Source organism: Azolla caroliniana, unplaced genomic scaffold (genome assembly GCF_043228905.1).
Source record: "Azolla caroliniana isolate FFs.n. ecotype wild unplaced genomic scaffold, voAzoCaro1.0.p SCAF_20, whole genome shotgun sequence".
Taxonomy (NCBI): domain Eukaryota; kingdom Viridiplantae; phylum Streptophyta; class Polypodiopsida; order Salviniales; family Salviniaceae; genus Azolla; species Azolla caroliniana.
The window spans coordinates 12,326,760-12,346,666 of NW_028230455.1; the positions used below are offsets into that span (position 1 = coordinate 12,326,760).

General features: G+C 41.9%; 2 protein-coding genes across 7 annotated transcripts; both read left to right on the forward strand.

Moving 5' to 3' along the window:
• Positions 1-10,627: 10,627 nt before the first annotated feature.
• Positions 10,628-14,982, forward strand: LOC147851066 (uncharacterized). Of its 6 annotated transcripts, none has more exons than XM_087335716.1 (3): positions 10,628-10,729; positions 12,718-12,773; positions 12,931-14,982. In XM_087335716.1, exon 3 carries the CDS (start codon positions 12,995-12,997, stop codon positions 14,426-14,428), a length of 1,434 nt encoding a protein of 477 aa, XP_087191842.1. In that variant the 5' UTR covers positions 10,628-10,729; positions 12,718-12,773; positions 12,931-12,994; the 3' UTR covers positions 14,429-14,982. The 6 variants fall into 6 exon arrangements, with proteins under 6 accessions (XP_087191842.1, XP_087191844.1, XP_087191846.1 ...); XM_087335718.1 differs by having other exon boundaries at positions 12,946-14,982; XM_087335720.1 differs by having other exon boundaries at positions 13,010-14,982.
• A 2,078-nt stretch (positions 14,983-17,060) lies between these two features.
• LOC147851067 (large ribosomal subunit protein eL30-like) lies at positions 17,061-18,902 on the forward strand. Its single transcript, XM_087335535.1, has 5 exons — positions 17,061-17,170; positions 18,031-18,136; positions 18,212-18,313; positions 18,536-18,604; positions 18,696-18,902. Exons 1-5 carry the CDS (start codon positions 17,150-17,152, stop codon positions 18,731-18,733), a joined length of 336 nt encoding a protein of 111 aa, XP_087191661.1. The 5' UTR covers positions 17,061-17,149; the 3' UTR covers positions 18,734-18,902.
• Positions 18,903-19,907: the final 1,005 nt, after the last annotated feature.

Sequence of the window (19,907 nt, forward strand, 5' to 3'; positions counted from 1 at the left end):
CAGAGTCTCGATGTAGTCAAAAGATGATCAAATGAGGGTAGCTAGACCTCTTATTTATAGCGATACCCAAGGCCCCTAGGCAAGTTCACACTTGACCTAATGGGTTGTCTCAATCCCGAGGATTAAATGTAATCCTCCCCTACTTTACACTCTCGTTTAACCCTCACACTTATCCACGTGTATAGAATACTACGATAAATTCTCACCACGGGATATTATATGGTCATGCCCGTAACAAGCGAGACGGGGTTTCTGAGCTTGAGAGCGATGGAGATTGGGAGCGATAATGAACTTCTGTGTCTGTGCTGCGTTTTGGAAACGGTTTTAGTAACTTACTCCTAGGGTTTTGTGCCTGAAGCGAATCCTGAAGATTCTGAGTCGTGGGTGCCATAATAAGTGACTAGCACCACGTGTCCTGAAGGTGAGTGGGGTGCTTCTAGTGCTTTGCATGTGCTTAAATAGGTACTAAATGAGTGGTGGCGAGGGGTGCTCCTAAATTTGTGGGTGCCTAGGTGGGTGGTGTAGGTGTAGCTAATCAGTGGCTAAACTATGGTTAATCCTACCTACTTTATTAATTTCAAGAAGGTGGGTGAGTCCTTATTCAGGGGGACACGTGGCCTCCTCCGTGGTGGTTTCCCGAAACGGGTTGGGTGGTGTAGTGCCTCGATATGGTCGAAGTCGGAAACCATTGGCCCAACTTTTGACAGTGTCGCCGGCGAGTGTGCCGAGCTGGAACGTCCCGTTGAACTCGTCGATAATCCAGAATGGACCGGTCCACCGAAATCTTAATTTTCCCGGCATAGACCCGAGTCGTGTTTGAAAAAGAAGAACCGCTTTGCCGATGGTGAGCTCCTTTTCCAGCCCGTTTCGATGTCGATCCACGAAAGCCTTGCGTTGTCGTTGGCGTTGTTCGAGCTGGGCCATACTCTCTATCCTATCTTCGCCGAGTTCGAGGAGTTGTTCCAGCCGGTATTGCTCGGATTGGGCCTCGGGGAGCCGTGCTTTGATTTGAACTCGGAGGCTCGGAACTTGGAACTCGACGGGCATTACGGCTTCTAACCCGAACGCCATTCGAAAGGGGGTTGATTGGATGCTTGTTTTGAAAGTCGTACGATACGCCCACAACACGCTCTGGAGTTTGTCATCCCAATCGGTCCTGTTTTCATTGACGATCTTCTTCAGTATGGTTTGGAGGATTTTATTGGTCAATTCCATCAAGCCGTTCGCCTGCGGGTAGTATGGTGTGCTTTTCTTGTGCACCACCGCGTAGTGGTGTGTAAGCTCACGTATTATATGATTGATGAAGTGCCCACCTTGGTCACTAACGAGCTTGATTGGGCATTCGTAACGGCACCAGAGGTGCTCGTACACGAATTTAGCTGTGGATGCCGCCGTGTTGTCTCGGAGTGCCTTAGCCTCGACCCATTTGGTGCAGTAATTCGTGGCAACGATAATATACCTATTCCCTATACGGGCCGCGGGTGGTTTGAAAGGGCCTACAAAATCCAAACCCCATTTTTGAAATGGGTCCAACGGAAGAATCGGTCGGTGTGGCATGCGTAACTGTTCCACTGGTTGCCCCAGTCGTTGGCACAAATCACACTGCCGGCAAAACTCGTGAGCGTCTCTCTTCGTTGTCGGCCACCACAATCCACTTTGCCAAACTTTCCTTGCCGTGGAATCCCTGGTGTAGTGCCCCCCAACTACTCCCTGGTGGGCCTCCTGAAGAACGGCGTTCTTCTCGAATTGCCGAATCGCTCGGCGCCATATGCCGTTCGAGCCTTTGTGGTAGAGAATGTTCGAGATGAGGCAAAAATTCCGGCTACGCACTGCTAGGCGTTTTCTCGTGTCAAGGGGCATGTGCTCGGGAGGTAAACCGGTAGTGAGAAAATGCATCATCTCCGTGATCCATTCATCTTCGTTATCGTCTGGTATCGTGGTTAGGTTAAATAGGCTGGCGTCCGGTAGCTCATCGTACGTTGTTTTCACCGGTTCCCTTGACTCAAGCGGCTCAAGTAGTCGGCGACGACATGTTGTACCCCGGGTCGATGCTGAATCTGGAAATCAAACTCTTGGAGAAGGAGCATCCATCGAGCCAACCGTCCGGTGAGGGCTTGTTTATTGACCAAATAAAGAAGGGCCGAGTGATCCACGTGAAAGGTAAATTTCCGGCCCAAGAGGTAATGCCGGAATTTATTGATGCTATAAATCATACCGAGGGCCTCCCGCTCGGTGGTGGAGTAATTCTTTTCCGCGGTCGAGAGCCGTCGGTTGGCATAGTACACGGGCCTATACCAATTCGGGGGTGTGCATTGCATCAGGGCACTTCCGATGGCGATGTCCGAAGCATCTACGAAGACATGAAACGGTTCGAACCAAACTGGAGACTGGACCACCGGGGCATGTGACAACATTAGTTTTAGGGTCTGATAGGCCGTGTCCTCGATTGATGTCCATTGGAAGGGAAGGCGATGGACTGCCGCGTGTAAAGGTGTCGCGAAATCGGCCAGGTGTCGTGTCATTCGGTTGTGCCACCGGATCTGTCCCAAAAATCGACTTAGTGCCTTAGCGTTCGAGGGTGCGGTGGCGGTCAGGATTGCCTTTACTTTATCCGGGTCCATAGCGATGCCTTCTTGACTGACAATGTGGCCGAGAAGGTTGCCGCTGGTGACTAAGAACGCGCATTTCGCCGGGTTTAAGCTCAATCGAGCTTGGCGACATTGGTCCATGCAGAGTCGTAACTGGGTCATGTGTTCCCGTTGATGGCCATACATGGCAAAATCGTCGAGAAAGACTTGCATGAACGTCGGGTTGTAGTCATGAAAGATTTCGGTGATGATGCGCTGGAACGTAGCCGGCGTCGTTTTTAGACCGAACATCATTACTTCTGCTACAAAAACATCCCATTCCGTGACGAAAGCGGTTTTCTCCTGATCCTCCGGGTGCATTCTTATCTAGTTATAGCCGATGAACCCGTCGAGGAAACTGTAGCATTCGTGGCCGACTACCGTGTCGAGGACGCTGTCCGTGAATGGGAGAGGGAAACCGTTGGTGACTGTTGCCGCGTTAAGCTTCCGATAGTCGACGCAGACGCAGATTTTTCCGTTCTTCTTTGGAACCACTACGATCGGGCTCAACCACGTGGCCCGTTTAACAGGGCGAATGAAGCCCACTCGGAGTAGTTTGTCGATTTCCTCTTTGACTTTAGCAGCAAAGTTGGGGTTCATCCTGTAGCGCCTCTGCTGAACCGGCCGAGTGTCGGGTAAGATGTGAATTTGATGTTGGTAGTATTGAGGATCCAGCCCCTTCATATCGGTGTAAGACCAAGCGAAAACATCCTGGTAGTCAGTGAGCAATCGTACGAGGCATGCCCGTTCTCCGGTTGGTAGATTATTGGCAATTTGTAACGTACGGGGATTCTTGTCCGAGCCGAGCTTTATTGTTTCCAGGGTTGATGCTTTGACTCGTGAAATGGCGAGTTCACGTTCGAAAGCCTCCCGAGCATGGCGTAGCTCGGCAACTATGGTAGGATCTGGTTCATCTTGGGGTGGTGATTCCTTCGTGACTTCCTCGTCTTTAGGTGGCTTGATGGTTGGTAAGGCATTGATTTCAAAGAGAGGGATGATCATGGGATGATCATCTAGGAAGTCATCAACCTCCTCATCGGCCAAACCGTCAAGCATATGGACCCCTTCCGCGTATAACGGCGAAGTGTTGAGGGCGATGGGGAGTCGTTCTTCAGTGATGATTCGAACTTTTGTCTTGCCTCTTCGGAACGAGATCATGTTGCGTTGCCAATGTTGCTTGATATTCACTGTACACAACCATGGTCGACCTAGTAACATTGGGTAGGCGCCTTGTGTCTCCAGTCTTAGCACGACGGACGAGATCGTGAACATGTGGCCTCCGAGTGTGAAGTCGAGATGGCAGATTAAACCAATGGGGTGAACGGAGCGGGTGTCGGCCATCCGAAACCAAAAGGGGCATGGTTCCCATTGATTCAGGCCGAGGTTGTGACACGTTGACTCGCTAATAATGTTTACGCCGGATCCGTCGTCGATGATGCATCCGTGCAGGTCTTGTCCCTTAATGATGATTCGCACAGTTGGGTTCTGAGAATCCATGAGTGGTGGACCGGTTCCTGCTTCGGTGAGGTGTACCGGTGGCGTCACGGGCTTAGTATTGGCCTGGAGTGCCACCAGGGTGTCCCGAAATCTCGGCATGAGTGGTAACAGTTTATGTAGGGGTAGCGAGATGCGGGAGTTGGTAAGAACATCCCATAGTTGGTCGTCCTCCGACGACGTGGATGGTACCGAGTTTTGTGGTGCTTCACTGGGCCCGTCTCTCATGTCAGTTTGCATGCGCACGACATTATTTTTATTGGCCGTGTCGATCCATTCTTTTGCTGCCTGACGGACTTCATCCTGGATTTGCCACTGAGTAGTCTACGCTTTACTACGGGTAGTGACGGTTTGAACATCGGCCATGATACTGTTCACCGCGGGTGCCTTGCCACGGTTGGTTGTTGGACAATGCGTGGCGTAGTGGCCTGGTTGGTTACATTTAAAACATGTCACGTTGGCCGAGCTGCTGGTGTCCGCTCGGTCTGTGTGTGGAAGCTGTTGTTGTTGATTCTCAGTCTCGTTTGGTGGTGGGTTGTGCCGAGGTGCGTTGGAGTTGCGCTGGTCATTTTGAGGAGCGTCCCGTCGGCGGTTGTCGTTTGGTCTTCTATTGTTGCGTGTGTTGCGGTTGCCGTTTCGCCAATCAATGCGTGAGTTCCGTCGGTCATACCGGTCATCGCGATCGTCATCATATCGAGCATAATCGTCGTGCCGGTCATCGCGATAGTGATCATGACGGTCATCACGTCGGTAGTCGTCGTCTCGACGCCGTCGATACGGGGATCGCAGTCGGTCGTTATCCTGGTCTCGGTAGACATATCGCTCGTCCTGCCAAGAGTATGTATTTCGTGGCTCGATCTGGCGGACCGGTGCCGCCGTTGTGCGGTTCAGCATATTATATTCGCACAGCTCGATAGTGTGAGCTCGAGACTGACAGATCGGACACTGTGGTCGGTGGGGACATTCGAGGGCCAGGTGCCCTGATCCTGAACACGCCGTGCATTGGAGAGCTTGGCGAAAGCGATTGTCCTATTGGGGAAGAGCGTTTTGTAAGGATGTCATCGAGAAGGCCGCGCCGTGCTGGGTCCGATCGAGGGCGAGAACCTGCGCTATGACTTGTTCGATAGTATGGTTGGCGAAATTTGTAAGTGTGAGAGTCGTTCGGAGAGGCTCTCGTAAACTGGACAGGAAAGTGTCTGGTATATGTTGTGCCGAGACATCATCGGCCACTTGTCTGTAGAGATCCTGGAACCGGATCGTGAACTGCGCGACCGTTTCGTGCGGTTCCTGGCATATAGAGAAGAATTGCCGGAGCAGTTCCCATTTAGGCACCTCGTGATTAAAAAGTTCAAGGAACTTTGTGTGCACGATTTGGAAAGTGGTGGCCTCTCCTATTTCGAGGCGAGAGTACCATCGTGCGGCCGGTCCATCGAGGGAGAGTGTGAACTCGGCAATCTTTGAGGCATCAATTTCAGCCGGCGTGAGGCGGTGCGTTGAGTGGTTGGCCTGCCACGTGGATATGAAGGCACGGATGTGTGACTCCGTGTCTGGTCCGTCGGTGTATCGTGGGTATGGGTACGACATGATGTCGTACTCTGGGTCTTCTGGTAGCACCGGAAAAGGGTTTAGTTCTGGTTGATTGACCTCCCTAGGGCTCGGCGGGGGTTTTGGTGGTGAATCAACTTGCGATCGAGTGTCCGGTGACGAGGATTGCACTGGGGAAGCCTCCGATTGCTCGAGAAAGGATTGGTCAGTGACCGCCGAGTCGGAAGTTCCTTCGACTGGCTCAGGGCGTCGGGCAAGTGGCCGAGACCTCGTGGTGCGAGAGGGCGCCGTAACGGCGGCTGGTGGTTATCTTCAACGAAGTTCGCTGTGCACTCACAGCTGTAACCGGGCGTGCCAAATTGTGTTACCCGTTCCTTTGGGTGAACACCTTCGATAGATCTGCGGCTATATGTATTCAAGGGCGTGGTACGTGAAGGCTCGTAATAGAGGCGTCGTGAGAGAGACAATGATCAGAGATAAAACACTAGCGAGATCTTGATAGGCGTGGGCAGCGCTGAAATCATAGGTATGAATCAAAGCACAGACACATGGAGCAAAATGGGCACAAATAAGATATATTACTGCGACAGAACACGGCCTACGGCCGGTGACCTTACAAGATTATCTAGTTACGAGGGACTAAGCTAGTGCTTCCGCCTATATTTTTCTTCTCTCCCGCTCTGAGGTATTGGTCCTCGTTTAAATAACGTTTCCCCTAATACACAGCCGAGCCGTCGGTGGCCCGTGATACTCGGACTCGGCGTTTGCTAATTTCCTAATTTTACATTTCTGTCCTCTGGACAACAAACTAAAATCTCCTGACCGACAACTCCCACAAGGTCATTCTTCCGGAGAAGAAACACCTGGAAAACCAACACTTCATTGAGCTAAATCAACCATGAAGTAAGCCATCCAAATGTACTTCACCTTAGTGCTTGTGGCCTCTTGAAGTGAGGTCCTTTCATTGACTTGACGGTAAATTGTGCTTCATCAAGTTAAACATCAATTGGTCCGGCCATCCGGCACTGTCCATCTACTTGTTGTATCCACTCGAAACATATTCGGTCCCAGGAACAACCCCATTCGTGCCTCATTTGGCTAGACGACATTCGGGAAGACTAGTTGGATATGTCCCTGTCGTCGTCATAGCCGTCTGACGCAGGATCGGCCTAGAAAACGACACATAATATATGCTCGAAACCATTGAAATCGGCTGTCCGAATAGGACTGGCAGTTAATTGTGCTAAATCTTGCTAATTTTTTGGCATTTTCGAACTGTTTCCAACTAGATTTATGGATGCTACCACCCTATACTCCCACCCCATAGAGAGGCACTAGTATCACCAAAGTGTCGAAAATGTATTTCTTGAGGGCCCAATACTTAATATTGAGTCCATGATTACGTGTGTTCTCAAATGCATAATATTCTTGCTTCCCCGCCTCTAAGTTGTGTGTACCACATTCATTCAATCTATGATTTGAAGGAGCTTCAAGGCCAATATATTTGAAACTTTCCACACATTCAAGTGGCTTATTATTGTACGTAATGCACGACTTATCTTTTTTGGGGTTCTTCACAACCACAATCTTTGTTTTAGAACTATTGACACTTAATTTAGTATGCATGTAAAATTTTTCCAATGCCTTCATGAGCTTTTGCTCATATTCTAAAGTATTTGCAAGAAACACTACATCATCCACGTATAGCAAAAGAATTATGACAACATTCCCAATTGCAACTTCTTCAACACCTTCTTCCTTTACAAACTTGGCAACCATTTCTTCCAATTCATCAATGCATAGACCAAATAGAGTTGGTGAGAGTGTGCATCCTTGCTTAACACCAATAGTGCTATTGGAAAACTAATGACAATAAGCAACTTAAAAGAGCGCTAAAATTGTCTTTCACACCTTTTTACATTATTTGGGCCCTTTCACACAATTGTGACTAATCAATATTTTTCTGTTTTCCTTATTGTCTCTTCCATGTATATTAAAATTTGTCTATTTGGCACCAATGCCAATACAATGTCTTTAGAAAGGCATGGTTAGTGAAGTGCAAGGCACATACTTAATAGGCCCTCTAGTATGAAGTTGATTATCTTGGTTGTTGGTCGTCCAAAAGGCCATCAAATGTACGTTAGGTGTAAAATATAAGGAAATAAAGACACCCATAAGAATTGGGCATGGAACTTACCCTCATTGTAGTGTTCATTAAGCAACGAGTTTGAACAGAGTCCTCTACGATGTATTCATAAATATTGTAATTGCATCTAGATCTAATTAGGATCAAAAGCTACATGCAACACTCTCAAGTGTTTCACATTTCTTATAAGGCCATCATATGTCATACACCATTTCACAAGGTCTATTGTGTCATGTTGCTTATGGCACATGATGTATCCTTACTTTATTCTCCCATATCTCCATTTCTTTTAGCCTAAATCTTCTTCTTGATATATCGATTCTAACATAAAGATCACAAGTTTTATATGTTTCTTTACAAAACTTCTTCCCATATGATCTTATTGCTCCTCTAAATTACAAAGACCTTCATGCCACTTCAAATTGAGACACGTCTCTCCTTCGAGAAGTGTACGACGCATACAACTTGATATTAAACTTTAAGGTTATCATGATATTAGAATTCTTTAACCTTGGCCATCAAATGGACATCCAAGAAATATGGGAACACAATCTCCCACTCTTTGTTCTTAAAAGCCTTGAAAGGTTGATCGAAACATGCGGTTTAGGATTTCGTGCATTGTTAACAAAGAAAACCCACAACAAGATATGGCACAATGATAACACAAAAACAAGGATCTTGAAGAAGGATGTACACCCTTATGTTCCCATTCAAGAGATATAAGAAGATGCTTAAGCTACACAATGAGGGGCTATACATTGTATGCATATCACAAACATAAGTTACGTAGGTTTAATGATTTAGATAGAGAGTTCCTACCTCCTCACTACTTGAAACAAGGTTCAAGGCATAACATACCATAAGAAATTCCTAGACTTCACGATCACACATATGCTCAATCCTTGCAATCTTGATAGTTCCTCTTATACGCTATCATAAGAAATAGGTTATCACATGAAGTCACAAAGCAAGGCATTGCCATCTCTTGCCCACTCAAATTTAAATGTAAAGAAGGGGATGAGGCATTTTGTAATACCACCCTCTTGAAGTTAGATAAACATAGAATCAATGTCGTGCTCCATGTTTATGAATCTAAACTAGTTTACGAGATACGAGAAGCAACAAACAAAGCCTCGCCACGTGAGAATACAATAATAACTCTCTAACCCATTTAATGGCCCAAAGCTCCACAACAAATTGAACGTTGTTGGACTTCAAAGATAGTCTCCTAACTTAAGAAGACATCCAGGCATGTGTTAGAGCCTAATTGACAAACACTTCCATGTAACAACTAATTTAAAGAAATTAGGTTTTCGTAAATGTATACTTATATGTCAATTTCTATTCTACTCTTTCTATAGATGTGCTCCTACAAAAGTTTTAGAAGCGAAGCAAATAAGTTAATGGACTTTGTGCCAAACTAATCCAACAAGAAATGCTTATTCCAACACTTCATTCACCCAAATAATATGTGTTATGGCTTAAGCCTTACCTCCAATGTAAACTATATCAAATGTTCATTCATATGGAAAACGGAAATTTACCAACATTTCTAGCATGTGCTTAAAATAAAAACTCCTAGAACGTTGTCATGGGTTTCCGAGTGGATGTCTCAAAATGGGGCAGGACTACTAGGGTCTCAAACCAATGATCCGGTAAGGGAAGAGAGATTAACCGAATCGACGTCCAGATAGCTTCATCAGAACTCGGTCTGGAGCCGGTAAAGAGGAGAGGGGTTATTTGGATCGGTTTCCGGATAACTTCACCGGAGCGCGGTCCGGACATGTATATGATCCAGACTAGTCTCTGGATGCCGTATAGTGAGCACACGACCCGGAGTGCACACACTATTTCGGAGCTACTACCGGATAATGAACGATGAGCGCACGGGCTCGAGGTCCTAGCTAAGCCCGTAAGTGGAGGGGACGAAGGTAAGAACGTAAACAGTCACAGAGAAAGACACCCGACACACAAAGGTGATCCAAATAGCAACAAAATGATTGATTTGCTAGGAATAATAGAAATACAACCGGACTCGCCCAACAATAGAGATACTTGCGAGCCTCCGATCGGGAGCACACAGGCTACCAGCGTGAAATGGAGGCCTTGTAGCACAACAATAGGAAACATAAAGGAAAACGGAGAATAGAAATTTTCAAAGCTTGGTCCGACAACACTTCGTCGTAAAAAAAAACGTGGATCCTTTAAATAGTTCAAACCTCCTCCATCAAGACAACCAATTCTCCTCCGATTCCCTCCTCATTTTCCTCCCTACACCCATTTCATTCCTCTTCTTCATGTGGGACATTAAAGTACCCATCTAAATCGTACTGCCTAGTACTTATTAGTCCTACAAATTTACTATGCTTATATACAATGAAGGCCTCGTTCGTGTGCCTCTTTCTGCACCCCCGTTCACACGCTTCCGGCCCCTTTTCTTCCTATGGCTGGAATCCTTCATGAAAACGCCATTAATTTCTACAGAATCATGGACGATAAGCAGTAATTCCTCTTGGATTAACACAAATATTTAAGGGGTTAACATCGATCAACGTGCGATTAGCATGCCACAAGTTGGTTAGCGAGTGAATCAGATGCAGGGTTATAGCGCGAACCCAATCAAATATGTGTGTGTGTGTGTGTGTGTGCGTGTGTATATGTATGTATGTAATAATGTATGTATATATAACAAAGTCAAGACGAAGATTGTAAATTTATCAAAATACCCCTCTCATTATGTGTTGTGTGAGAGAGTTTTACAAAGAGGAGGGCAATTGTGTGTATTTTGATAAACTGTCTTTTGCTTTGAAGAAACAGAGGATGAGAGAGAGAGAGAGAGAGAGAGAGAGAGAGAAAGAGAGAGAGATCCTGCCATCGCCAAGCAACTGCGTACTCTGTTCGCGTTTCATCTCTGTGAGTAAGAATTCCTTTCTCTGCTTGATTTATTACTGTATCCGGTTTTCTGTTTTCTACGCGCGTGCGCACACGCACTCACACAGAGAATGCTATTAATGCCACATGGAGGGAAAGACAGAAAGGTATGTCCAAAGAAGAAGAATAACGTGATGATTGTTATCATGATATGATGAAGGAAAACACGTAAAGACAGAAAGGTATAACCAAAGAAGAAGAAGATGGTGGTGGTAGAAGGCAGGGAAAGAAAGTAAAATTGGAAACAAAAGGATACAAAAAAACAAGAAGACGATGTTGATGATGGAGTCAAAGAGAGAAAGAAAATGAAAAAGAGGAAGGAAATGAATAAGGATAATATGAATATTATGATGATTGAGCTGCAGAGAGATAGGGGGACATGAAAAAGAGGAAGGAAATGAATAAGGATAATATGAATATTATGATGATTGAGCTGCAGAGAGATAGGGGGACATGCAGACATGTCATGGAAGCAGCGACAGAAATATAAAACAAGAACAAGAACAAGAAGACAAATGGAAAAAAGAAAAGAAGATGATGGATGATAATTAGGTGACAATGATGACATCGAGAGAGGAGGAGTTAGAGCATGTTAACTTGTCTCGGATGCAAAGAGAGAAAGATAGGAGAAGGAGATGATGATGATGACTACTATGCCCATAATTTAAGGCTAACATGACCATCTGCATAAAGCAAATAGAATATGGATCGGTACGGAGCAGTCTTGATCTCTTTTCTCTCTAAGATATGTGCTCAGTCATTTGATTAGAAGAAGACAAGGGTGACACTTTATAACTGCTGACCAATGCAGCCACTTTGATCTCAAGTTATGTGTTGATTTACTTGATAGTAGCCATATTCTCCTTTGCTAACTAAGATGAAGATGGTTATGATGGTATGAGTATGCCAATAAGAAACATGTAAATGCAAAGAAAATATGTTATGTGTGGCCAGGAAAACATTATAAACATTGCATTGGATGCAATATAACCCCGATACGTTTCATGGCCCAAACCTTTCCTTTTCAACATTTGTTAACATGAAAAACATTCAGCTGAAACATCCATCCATATACATATAACAACATACATATCAGATACACACACACTTACCTGCATCTGGACATACCTGTCGGCCTGCCTACATACATAATACATACCGTGTTTGTCTTTCCATCCATTATATATCCCTACATGTATACAGTAGTAGTTAGATGTTTCTCAAAGTTCCGAAACTTACATGAATCAGGATTCATTGAACATCAGTCATTTAGAAATAAACCATGCATATAGAAGTGGCATCTCATTTTCACATCACATTGTGCTCTTTCCTATTCAGGGGGCAAACCATGAAAATGTGTGAAATGGTAAAATTCAAGCCAAAAGGGTCTGAAAACAATTAAAAAAGAAGCACCCTAATAATTGGAAAAACAATAAAAGTAAAAATCACATCCTCAAGCTGTTTCACCTGGGACCTTAAGATATTTCAACTCTTTAATTTTTCAGTCCACCTGAAATGCTTTTTTACAGTGACTATGAGCTGGTGCAAATATTTTATGATAAAGCTATTGGGAATTTGGGTTATCAGAATATCATCAGAAAATTAGTTTGTTGAAAGCAGAATCTAGAATGTGTCAAGTTGTAGTCCTTTCAAATTTCTTGTTAGCCTGTCCAAAATTATTGATATGAAATATGCTATCATACAGCAATCATCCTTGTCAAGAATTTAGAAATGCGGCCATGTTTGGAAATAGTTCATAGAAATACCAAAGCTGGTTGTGATGTATATATGCGTGTATATATATATATATATATATAACGGTTAGGTGTAAATGGGACACAGAGTTCTCCTATGACATTGTTATTTTCTGCTTTTGTCAATTTGCTGTTTACTGCACAACAGAAGTCACATGTTATTGCTTCTCTTCAATTGATGCTTTGCAATAATAATTTTTTGTTGCTGTGGGTTTTGCAGTGATGAAGTAAAAAGCTATTTAAATCAAGTTCGTTAAACTCCCAATCATCTATCAGGTTCCTTGTCATCTCAGTGTTTCTGAAAATTTCCATCTCAATTGTGACAATATAAAAGAATCCTATCAAAATTTATGTTTAAAATCCATCAACTAATTTCTAGTTTGTATTGTTTGCTAAAGCATTGTAATAAATGAAGTTTCATTTGGTTTCTAAGGTGATAAGTCACCAGATTTGGCACAAATAATGTGCACTGCCAAGATTAAATAGCTGGATTCTCAATGTGGGCACTGCAGAAAATATCCTCGTTAATGCGATCTCCTCTACAATCCGACAAGCATCCAGATGAGGAGTCACCTCCGAGAAATAGAGAAAATCAAAGAAAACAGCAAGCATTGGACGCAAAGCTCAAAGGTTATTTTAGCCTTGCGAAAGGAGAGATCGATAAAGCATTACATGCAGAAGAGCAAGATTTTATAGTTGAGGCTATGAAGCATTATAGAGCTGCGCAGGCAATACTTATAGAGGGTATATCAGCATCAGATACATCACATTTTCAGGATTCAAATATTGTAAGCATCCATGTAGAGAAAATGCTCAAGTGGCAAGATGAGGTGAATGAAAGAGTACAAGTTTTATCTCGTCACATGGGTCCTAAAGCAAAAGGGTCGATGAGTGGAAGCCAAAGCTTCTGTGAGAGAAATGTTAAGGTGAAGGCACCTATGTTAACAAGAAGAAACGTCGTACAAAAGTTGAGTGTCCCAGACACTACCATCTCTTCTGGTCCAAGTAGTAGATCTCCAAGGACTGGATCCTTGGTTCCAAAGGGTATTGACTCTAAACTAGCCAGCCTAATTGAGAATGAAATTTTGGACAAGACGCCAGCTGTCACATGGGAATCCATAGCTGGTCTTGAGAAGGCAAAACAAACCCTCTTGGAGATGGTCATTTTACCTATGAAAAGGAGTGATCTTTTCACTGGTTTAAGAAAACCTGCACGAGGATTGCTACTTTTCGGTCCACCTGGAAATGGGAAGACAATGCTCGCAAAAGCTGTTGCTTCTGAGTCCTTAGCAACATTTTTCAATATCAGTGCTTCATCATTGACATCAAAATGGGTTGGGGAGGGAGAGAAGATGATGAGAGCACTCTTTGCTATTGCCAAGGCAAGACAACCTTCTGTGATCTTTATTGATGAGATGGACAGTATTCTATCAAGTAGAAATGCAAATGAACATGAAGCAAGCCGTCGGTTGAAATCGGAGTTTCTAGTACAGTTTGATGGTGTGATTTCAAATGGCGAGGATCGAGTGGTTGTCATGGGAGCGACAAATAGGCCAGAAGAGATTGATGATGCAGTGAGAAGGCGTTTTGTTAAGAGAATATATGTGCCTTTACCAGACATGAGTACTAGGAAGGCTCTCCTTAATAAACTCTTAATGGGTGGTGCATATGCAGTGCCGAGCTCAGATATACATCAGATTTCCTGTGATACTAATGGGTATTCTTGTAGTGATCTCCATGCTTTATGCCAAGAGGCAGCCATGTTCCCTATACGTGAACTTGGAATGAGAGTCAACACTGTGAAAGCAAATCAGATTCGCCCTTTGAAGTATTCAGACTTTCAGCTTGCTATGCGAGTTGTAAGACCTAGTGTGTCAAGGGACCAGTTGAGGAAATTTGAACTTTGGAATGAAGAATTTGGATCAAATTAGATATAGGGATGGTGAACAACCTATGACATTCAAGAGGAGCAACCTCTATACTATTTTTGCGGTTGATTCTTGATGTTTGGATATATATATATGTACAGCTAAAATATCTTCCTTAAATTCAAATAGAAGTTGCTCCTTGTTGGATTGTTGTGATAATAATAGTGCAGATACTTCTGGAGTTCTTTTGTAATATTGATCAAATCAGATGTATGTACAAGACAGGGTTTGCTTTCTATAATGTTCACATCAAATATTTAATTTCTCTCTTCCTTAATGATTGACAATCTGAGATATAGAATCTGGTCTAGAAATAAGCAAATGCTTCGTCACAAGCTTGCAGTTGGATCATAGAGTAGTGATAATATATGAGCTTATAGAGTATCCATCAATGCTCTTTACAAGAAAAAATGTTCATCCATCCACTGGAGGGTTTGAAAAGCTGTGAGTTTGTTAGGCAAGGAATTGCTTTTATCCATGGAAAAGATAGGTTAAAGCCATCCACTTAAACCCATGGTTTGTGAACTTGTATATCTCAGTAAAGTTGTTGTTGGTAACTGAGCTCTATTCCAAGCACATCGCTGCATGTGGAATTAAATCTAAACCTATCTATCTGAAAAGAAGAAATCTACGGAATTTAAATTTTTTATTTGAGAGGGGGCCAATGGAGAATAACTAAAAGGCAGCAATTTGTTCTCCCAAATGAAGATTGTTGAAGTTCATTGAGATTGATGTACATTGAATATTTCAGCCATTTCACTATTCATTGGACGCTGGATTATGACTATTTATTGCAAGTGTATAATCATGCTACAAGTAATCTTCTTTCTAGTTTTTCATTTTGAACCATGTTTTATATGTCAAGACAGTTATATTTCATGGAATTCACTAGAGAATAAACATTTGGACATTTTCTATTGTTGGTATTGAATATAATAATTTGTGGTGCAATTACCTTGTTTGTTTATTGTGAACCAAAGGGAGCCCACATTATCAACGATATGTCGCCTAAAGATTATTTCGTGTATTCATTCTTGAGAAAATGTGTTTATTTAAGTGCCATGTGAAGTGTGTTTTGTTTATTTAGGGTACTCTTGTATGTGTAATGGAGAAAGGACAATAATCTTCCCATTCATTTGTTTGGCGTTAACATATGCATGAAGTATATAATTCAATACATGTTAAATATGTTCATTTTGTCAAATTCTTCAAATGATATGTTGTAGTGAATGATGGATTTGTGATTAACTATTTCAAAAACCTGGCATTGTTCTTTGAAGTATAATTCAATACCTGATTAATACGTTCATTTTGTCCATAGTTAAAGATTATGTGTTCTATTGAATAACAAACTATGATCACCTACTTATTAACTAACAAAATTTTCCAACTAACTTTTTGAGACTTTAGATTCAAGTCTTTTAGTTGTATTGTCCTATAAGGCTGCGAAAACATATCTTTGATGTTGTGCTCATTACTCATAATTTTAATTTGAAACCATGTCCTACAAAAAAAAGGGTTTTTCAACATTAAATCCTCGGATTCTTCAAAACACAAAGGCACTCATCGATCATAAATTTAATTTGAAACCATGGACTCTAATAGTTTGGTAAGCCTTCGTACTTTGAAGTTTGCACAATGCAAAGACACAATTCATAATTGTAGTATTAGACGCATAACTTGTTTGATCTTGAAAAAAAATGACTTTACAACATTGAATTGTCACGTTCCGCAAAACACAACCACATTATTCATAAAAATTGGTTCTATATAACATGAGAGAGGTATGGAAAATGATAGCATTTCTCTCAAACAAAGAATGCAAATAATAATGAGGGGGAAAGGTGTAGAATACCCTATGGCCTCATCAAATAATGTTGATCGACATCAAAACTATTATCATCTCAATGTTCAAGAACTTACATCAAATAGAGTGAGAGATAGGTAGATAGATGGATAGATTTTATTATCATCTTTAGAGGTAGAGGTGAAAGTGAGCGAGTAACAAGTTACAACTCTCAATGTTCAAGAACTTACAAATGAATGGCACAATTGAGAGTGCAAATTGTGATTGTCAGAATTTTTTGTGCAAGGATTAAGGTTTGCCCGAAGACACGTGGAAACCATAACAGAATGTGGTAAAAGGTAATGCACTATATCAATATGCAACACTTCAGACTCTTAAACTTGCTTGGGGCAAAACGTGTGTGGTTGACCGATCTCGACTCAATTTTTATGGCAGATAGAGAGAATGCATACGGGATAAAGAAGCAAGGACGTGCTATTACAGGAAGGGAAAAGTTAAACCAAAAATAAATAAAAAACTCGGGTTAGTTGCAGATGGTACGATCTGGCCAATAGCCGTGGGAGATGCAGAGCAACAACAGCAACCCGAGGAGTATGAGTAAAGTATCATGGCCTTCATTCATACAACAAAGTGTTTAGGGTTCCTTCATCATCAATTCATAGCAGCATTAGTTAGCAGTTGAGGAGGGGCATTTTGGGGAAATAAGGGAAAATGGTGGGTATGTTGGAGGAGGGGCATTTGGGGAAATAAGGGAAAAAAATGTTCTCAGGGGGCTACTTTTGTAATAAACCAAAACAAAACCCTAACTATATAAAACCAGATCTCTCTCTGCTTCTCTGTCTCCTTTCCTTCCTTCGTCGCTCGGCTTTCTCTGCTGCTTTCAATTTGCTTCGTAGCGATCAGCAGAAGCAGCAGCCATGGTGGTCGCCAAGAAGACTGTAAGTTTCTTATTCTCTCTCTCTCTCTGCGCATCTATCCTTTCTACGGTCTACTGTGGAACTCCTCCCCCTTCAGTGCTTCATGGCACCTATAGAAAACCCTAATCTTTCCTAAGGATGAATTATTTCTGAACAATACACCTTAAATTTTGTCCAAGTTCTTGCTAGAACGCACGAGTTTAGTCCTCGACGCGCCTCTCCACGAAATTTATGCTCTTTGTTTTTTCTATGTCAGCGGAAGTTTCATTCCTTGAAAATGTTTCTTTGCATCTCAAAGTTGTCTGTGATTTCCTAGAGCTGATGTTGATGAGCTCCTTTATGACAGTCACTTGCATTGCATACTTTGCATAATGGTGTATTCCCGAGTCACACAAAAGTTGTTAAGGTTTCCAATTCTCTAACACTGCTCGTAGAGGCTTTTTTTACCGTTACATTGCTATGATCTTCTGATTTTTTAAGCATCTCAATGCTTGCATGTAATTCGTCTGCGCGAGGATATTGGATTCAAAGCTTGTATTCTTTGCCTTAAATATAACTCCGTTCAAAACTGCTGCGGCTACTTGGTCTTTAATGCTAATTTCTGCCTTTAGAATTAGAATTTAGCTGTAAACTGCAGCATTCGCTCTTCAATGTTTCTGTGTTTCTTTTCTAGGTTCGACTGCTTGTATAGTTTACACGCACTTCGCACGTCTTTGTGATTTGTAGTCTTGCATAGTGCTGTTATTTGTTAATATATTTTAATATTGCTTTGTCTTCATCCTAAAGAGTCAATTCCAGGAAATTAAGTTTATTTATAACTGACATGAAGCTTTGATGCATTTATTTGTCTGTTTCTGATGTTTGAATTGAATTTATTACAGAAAAAGGCTCAAGAGAGCATTAACAACAGGCTTGCTCTTGTAGTGAAGAGCGGAAAGTTTACATTGGGATACAAGACCACCTTGAAATCCCTGCGTGGTGGCAAAGGTATGCGGTGTTTGCTTTAATGGTCATTGCAATATCTTTTATTTCAAAGTCATTAGTTACTTCATTTCCTTTTAGGTAAACTTATCATCATTGCCAACAACTGCCCTCCCTTGAGGAAATCAGAGATTGAATATTATGCAATGCTCTCAAAAACTGGAGTCCACCATTATACTGGAAGTAAGTTTTAAAACACAAAACCTGATAAAAAATGGCTATCAGCCGTGTTATTTTTAGTAATATATTTTGATTGCAAGTTAATGTTAAAAATTAACGTTGGAGTCTCTAATTGTTCTTAAAGAATTGGTATTAGAAGTCTCTAGTTCAGGAAAAAAATACGTAAGTACTATATTTTGTGTAAACTGATGCGAATTCTAATTTATGGATATTGCATTTGTTCAGACAATGTTGATCTTGGTACAGCATGTGGAAAGTATTATAGAGTGTGCTGCTTGAGTATTACTGATCCTGGTGAGATGCAACCTCATCTACACTTCATTTTTATTTTGAATAATGTGTCTACAACAACTTCCTTATTATTCTGTGGTTTTTTCCATCTCAGGTGATTCCGATATTATCAGGACTATGCCCACTGAGTAGACCGACTCAATAGATTTACTCATTTTTCTAGGAAATGAATGAAAGAGTCCATGAGTTGCTCATGACGTAAGCAAAAATGAATTTTGTATTCTCAAGAGATGGCTTGGAAACTTCTGCGTTAGATGTATGATGATCAAGAGTTCTCAATTCAGAAATTTTTGTTATGGTATTTGGAATGGTTTGAACTGTTTTTGTTGGTCTCGTTTGTTCTGAATTCCTATAAGAAATGGTTAAAATTTCTCTTGGCAGTTAGTTCTGTTTCAAATCCTTATTATGTTTGTGTTGTAGCGGACATAATGTAGATGTGGACGAATGTACTAGCCTTATGAATGTTTTAAGTTCTGATAGTTGTACTCCTGATTTGTCCTTCCAATCCTTACTTTTTATTGGTTTCATCTTAACATAGTATTCATTATGAGCACCGACCTATCCCCTGGACATAGTTTCCTTTATGTCTCGTCTTTGGTGAAACCAATTGCTGCTTTTGGTATTTTTTGTATTTGTCCTACTGAAGTATGGCCTACATTCATATCATTTGTTTCTTTAAATACATTTAATTGCCATTATCATGTGCCCTGTTTATATCCAAGACAAGTGTAGTGGGCTAAATGAATTTGTAGTGCTCTGTAATGCATATCAAAGCACAAGGCTTGAGAGATTTTGATAACCATAATTGTTAATTGAGATACTAACCAAGTCTCAACTTTTGATTGCATGTTGAAGACAATCAGCGTACTGATAATAGTTTGCTTTGATGAAATGTTCATAGTAATGTGTGTATTTTTGCATCCCCTGACCAGCTGTAGATAGAATATCTTTGATTCCACATCCTGATGTAGAGAATCAGAAAGATGATGTTGGATCCATGAAAGAATCCCCTCATTGGTTGAGGCTCTAATCAATGGTAAAAGTTTGGGTTCACGGCTCGAAGATTGTAAAAAATCTTACGTCAATAGTTTGTTTGTATATTAATGGCTTTGTAAATCACATTTTACAAGAATTAACAACATTTCCTGAATCTCTTCAAACGAAAAATGTTTTTGCAATGAGAAAATGCGAGGGAGATATTCGATGTGAGAAGAGTAGAAGTTTTGTATAGGTTTTTGTTAAGAGTTGGTAAAAACGTAAACAATGTTCAATCAGGAAAGCTCGAGAAATTTGTGCGAACAATTTC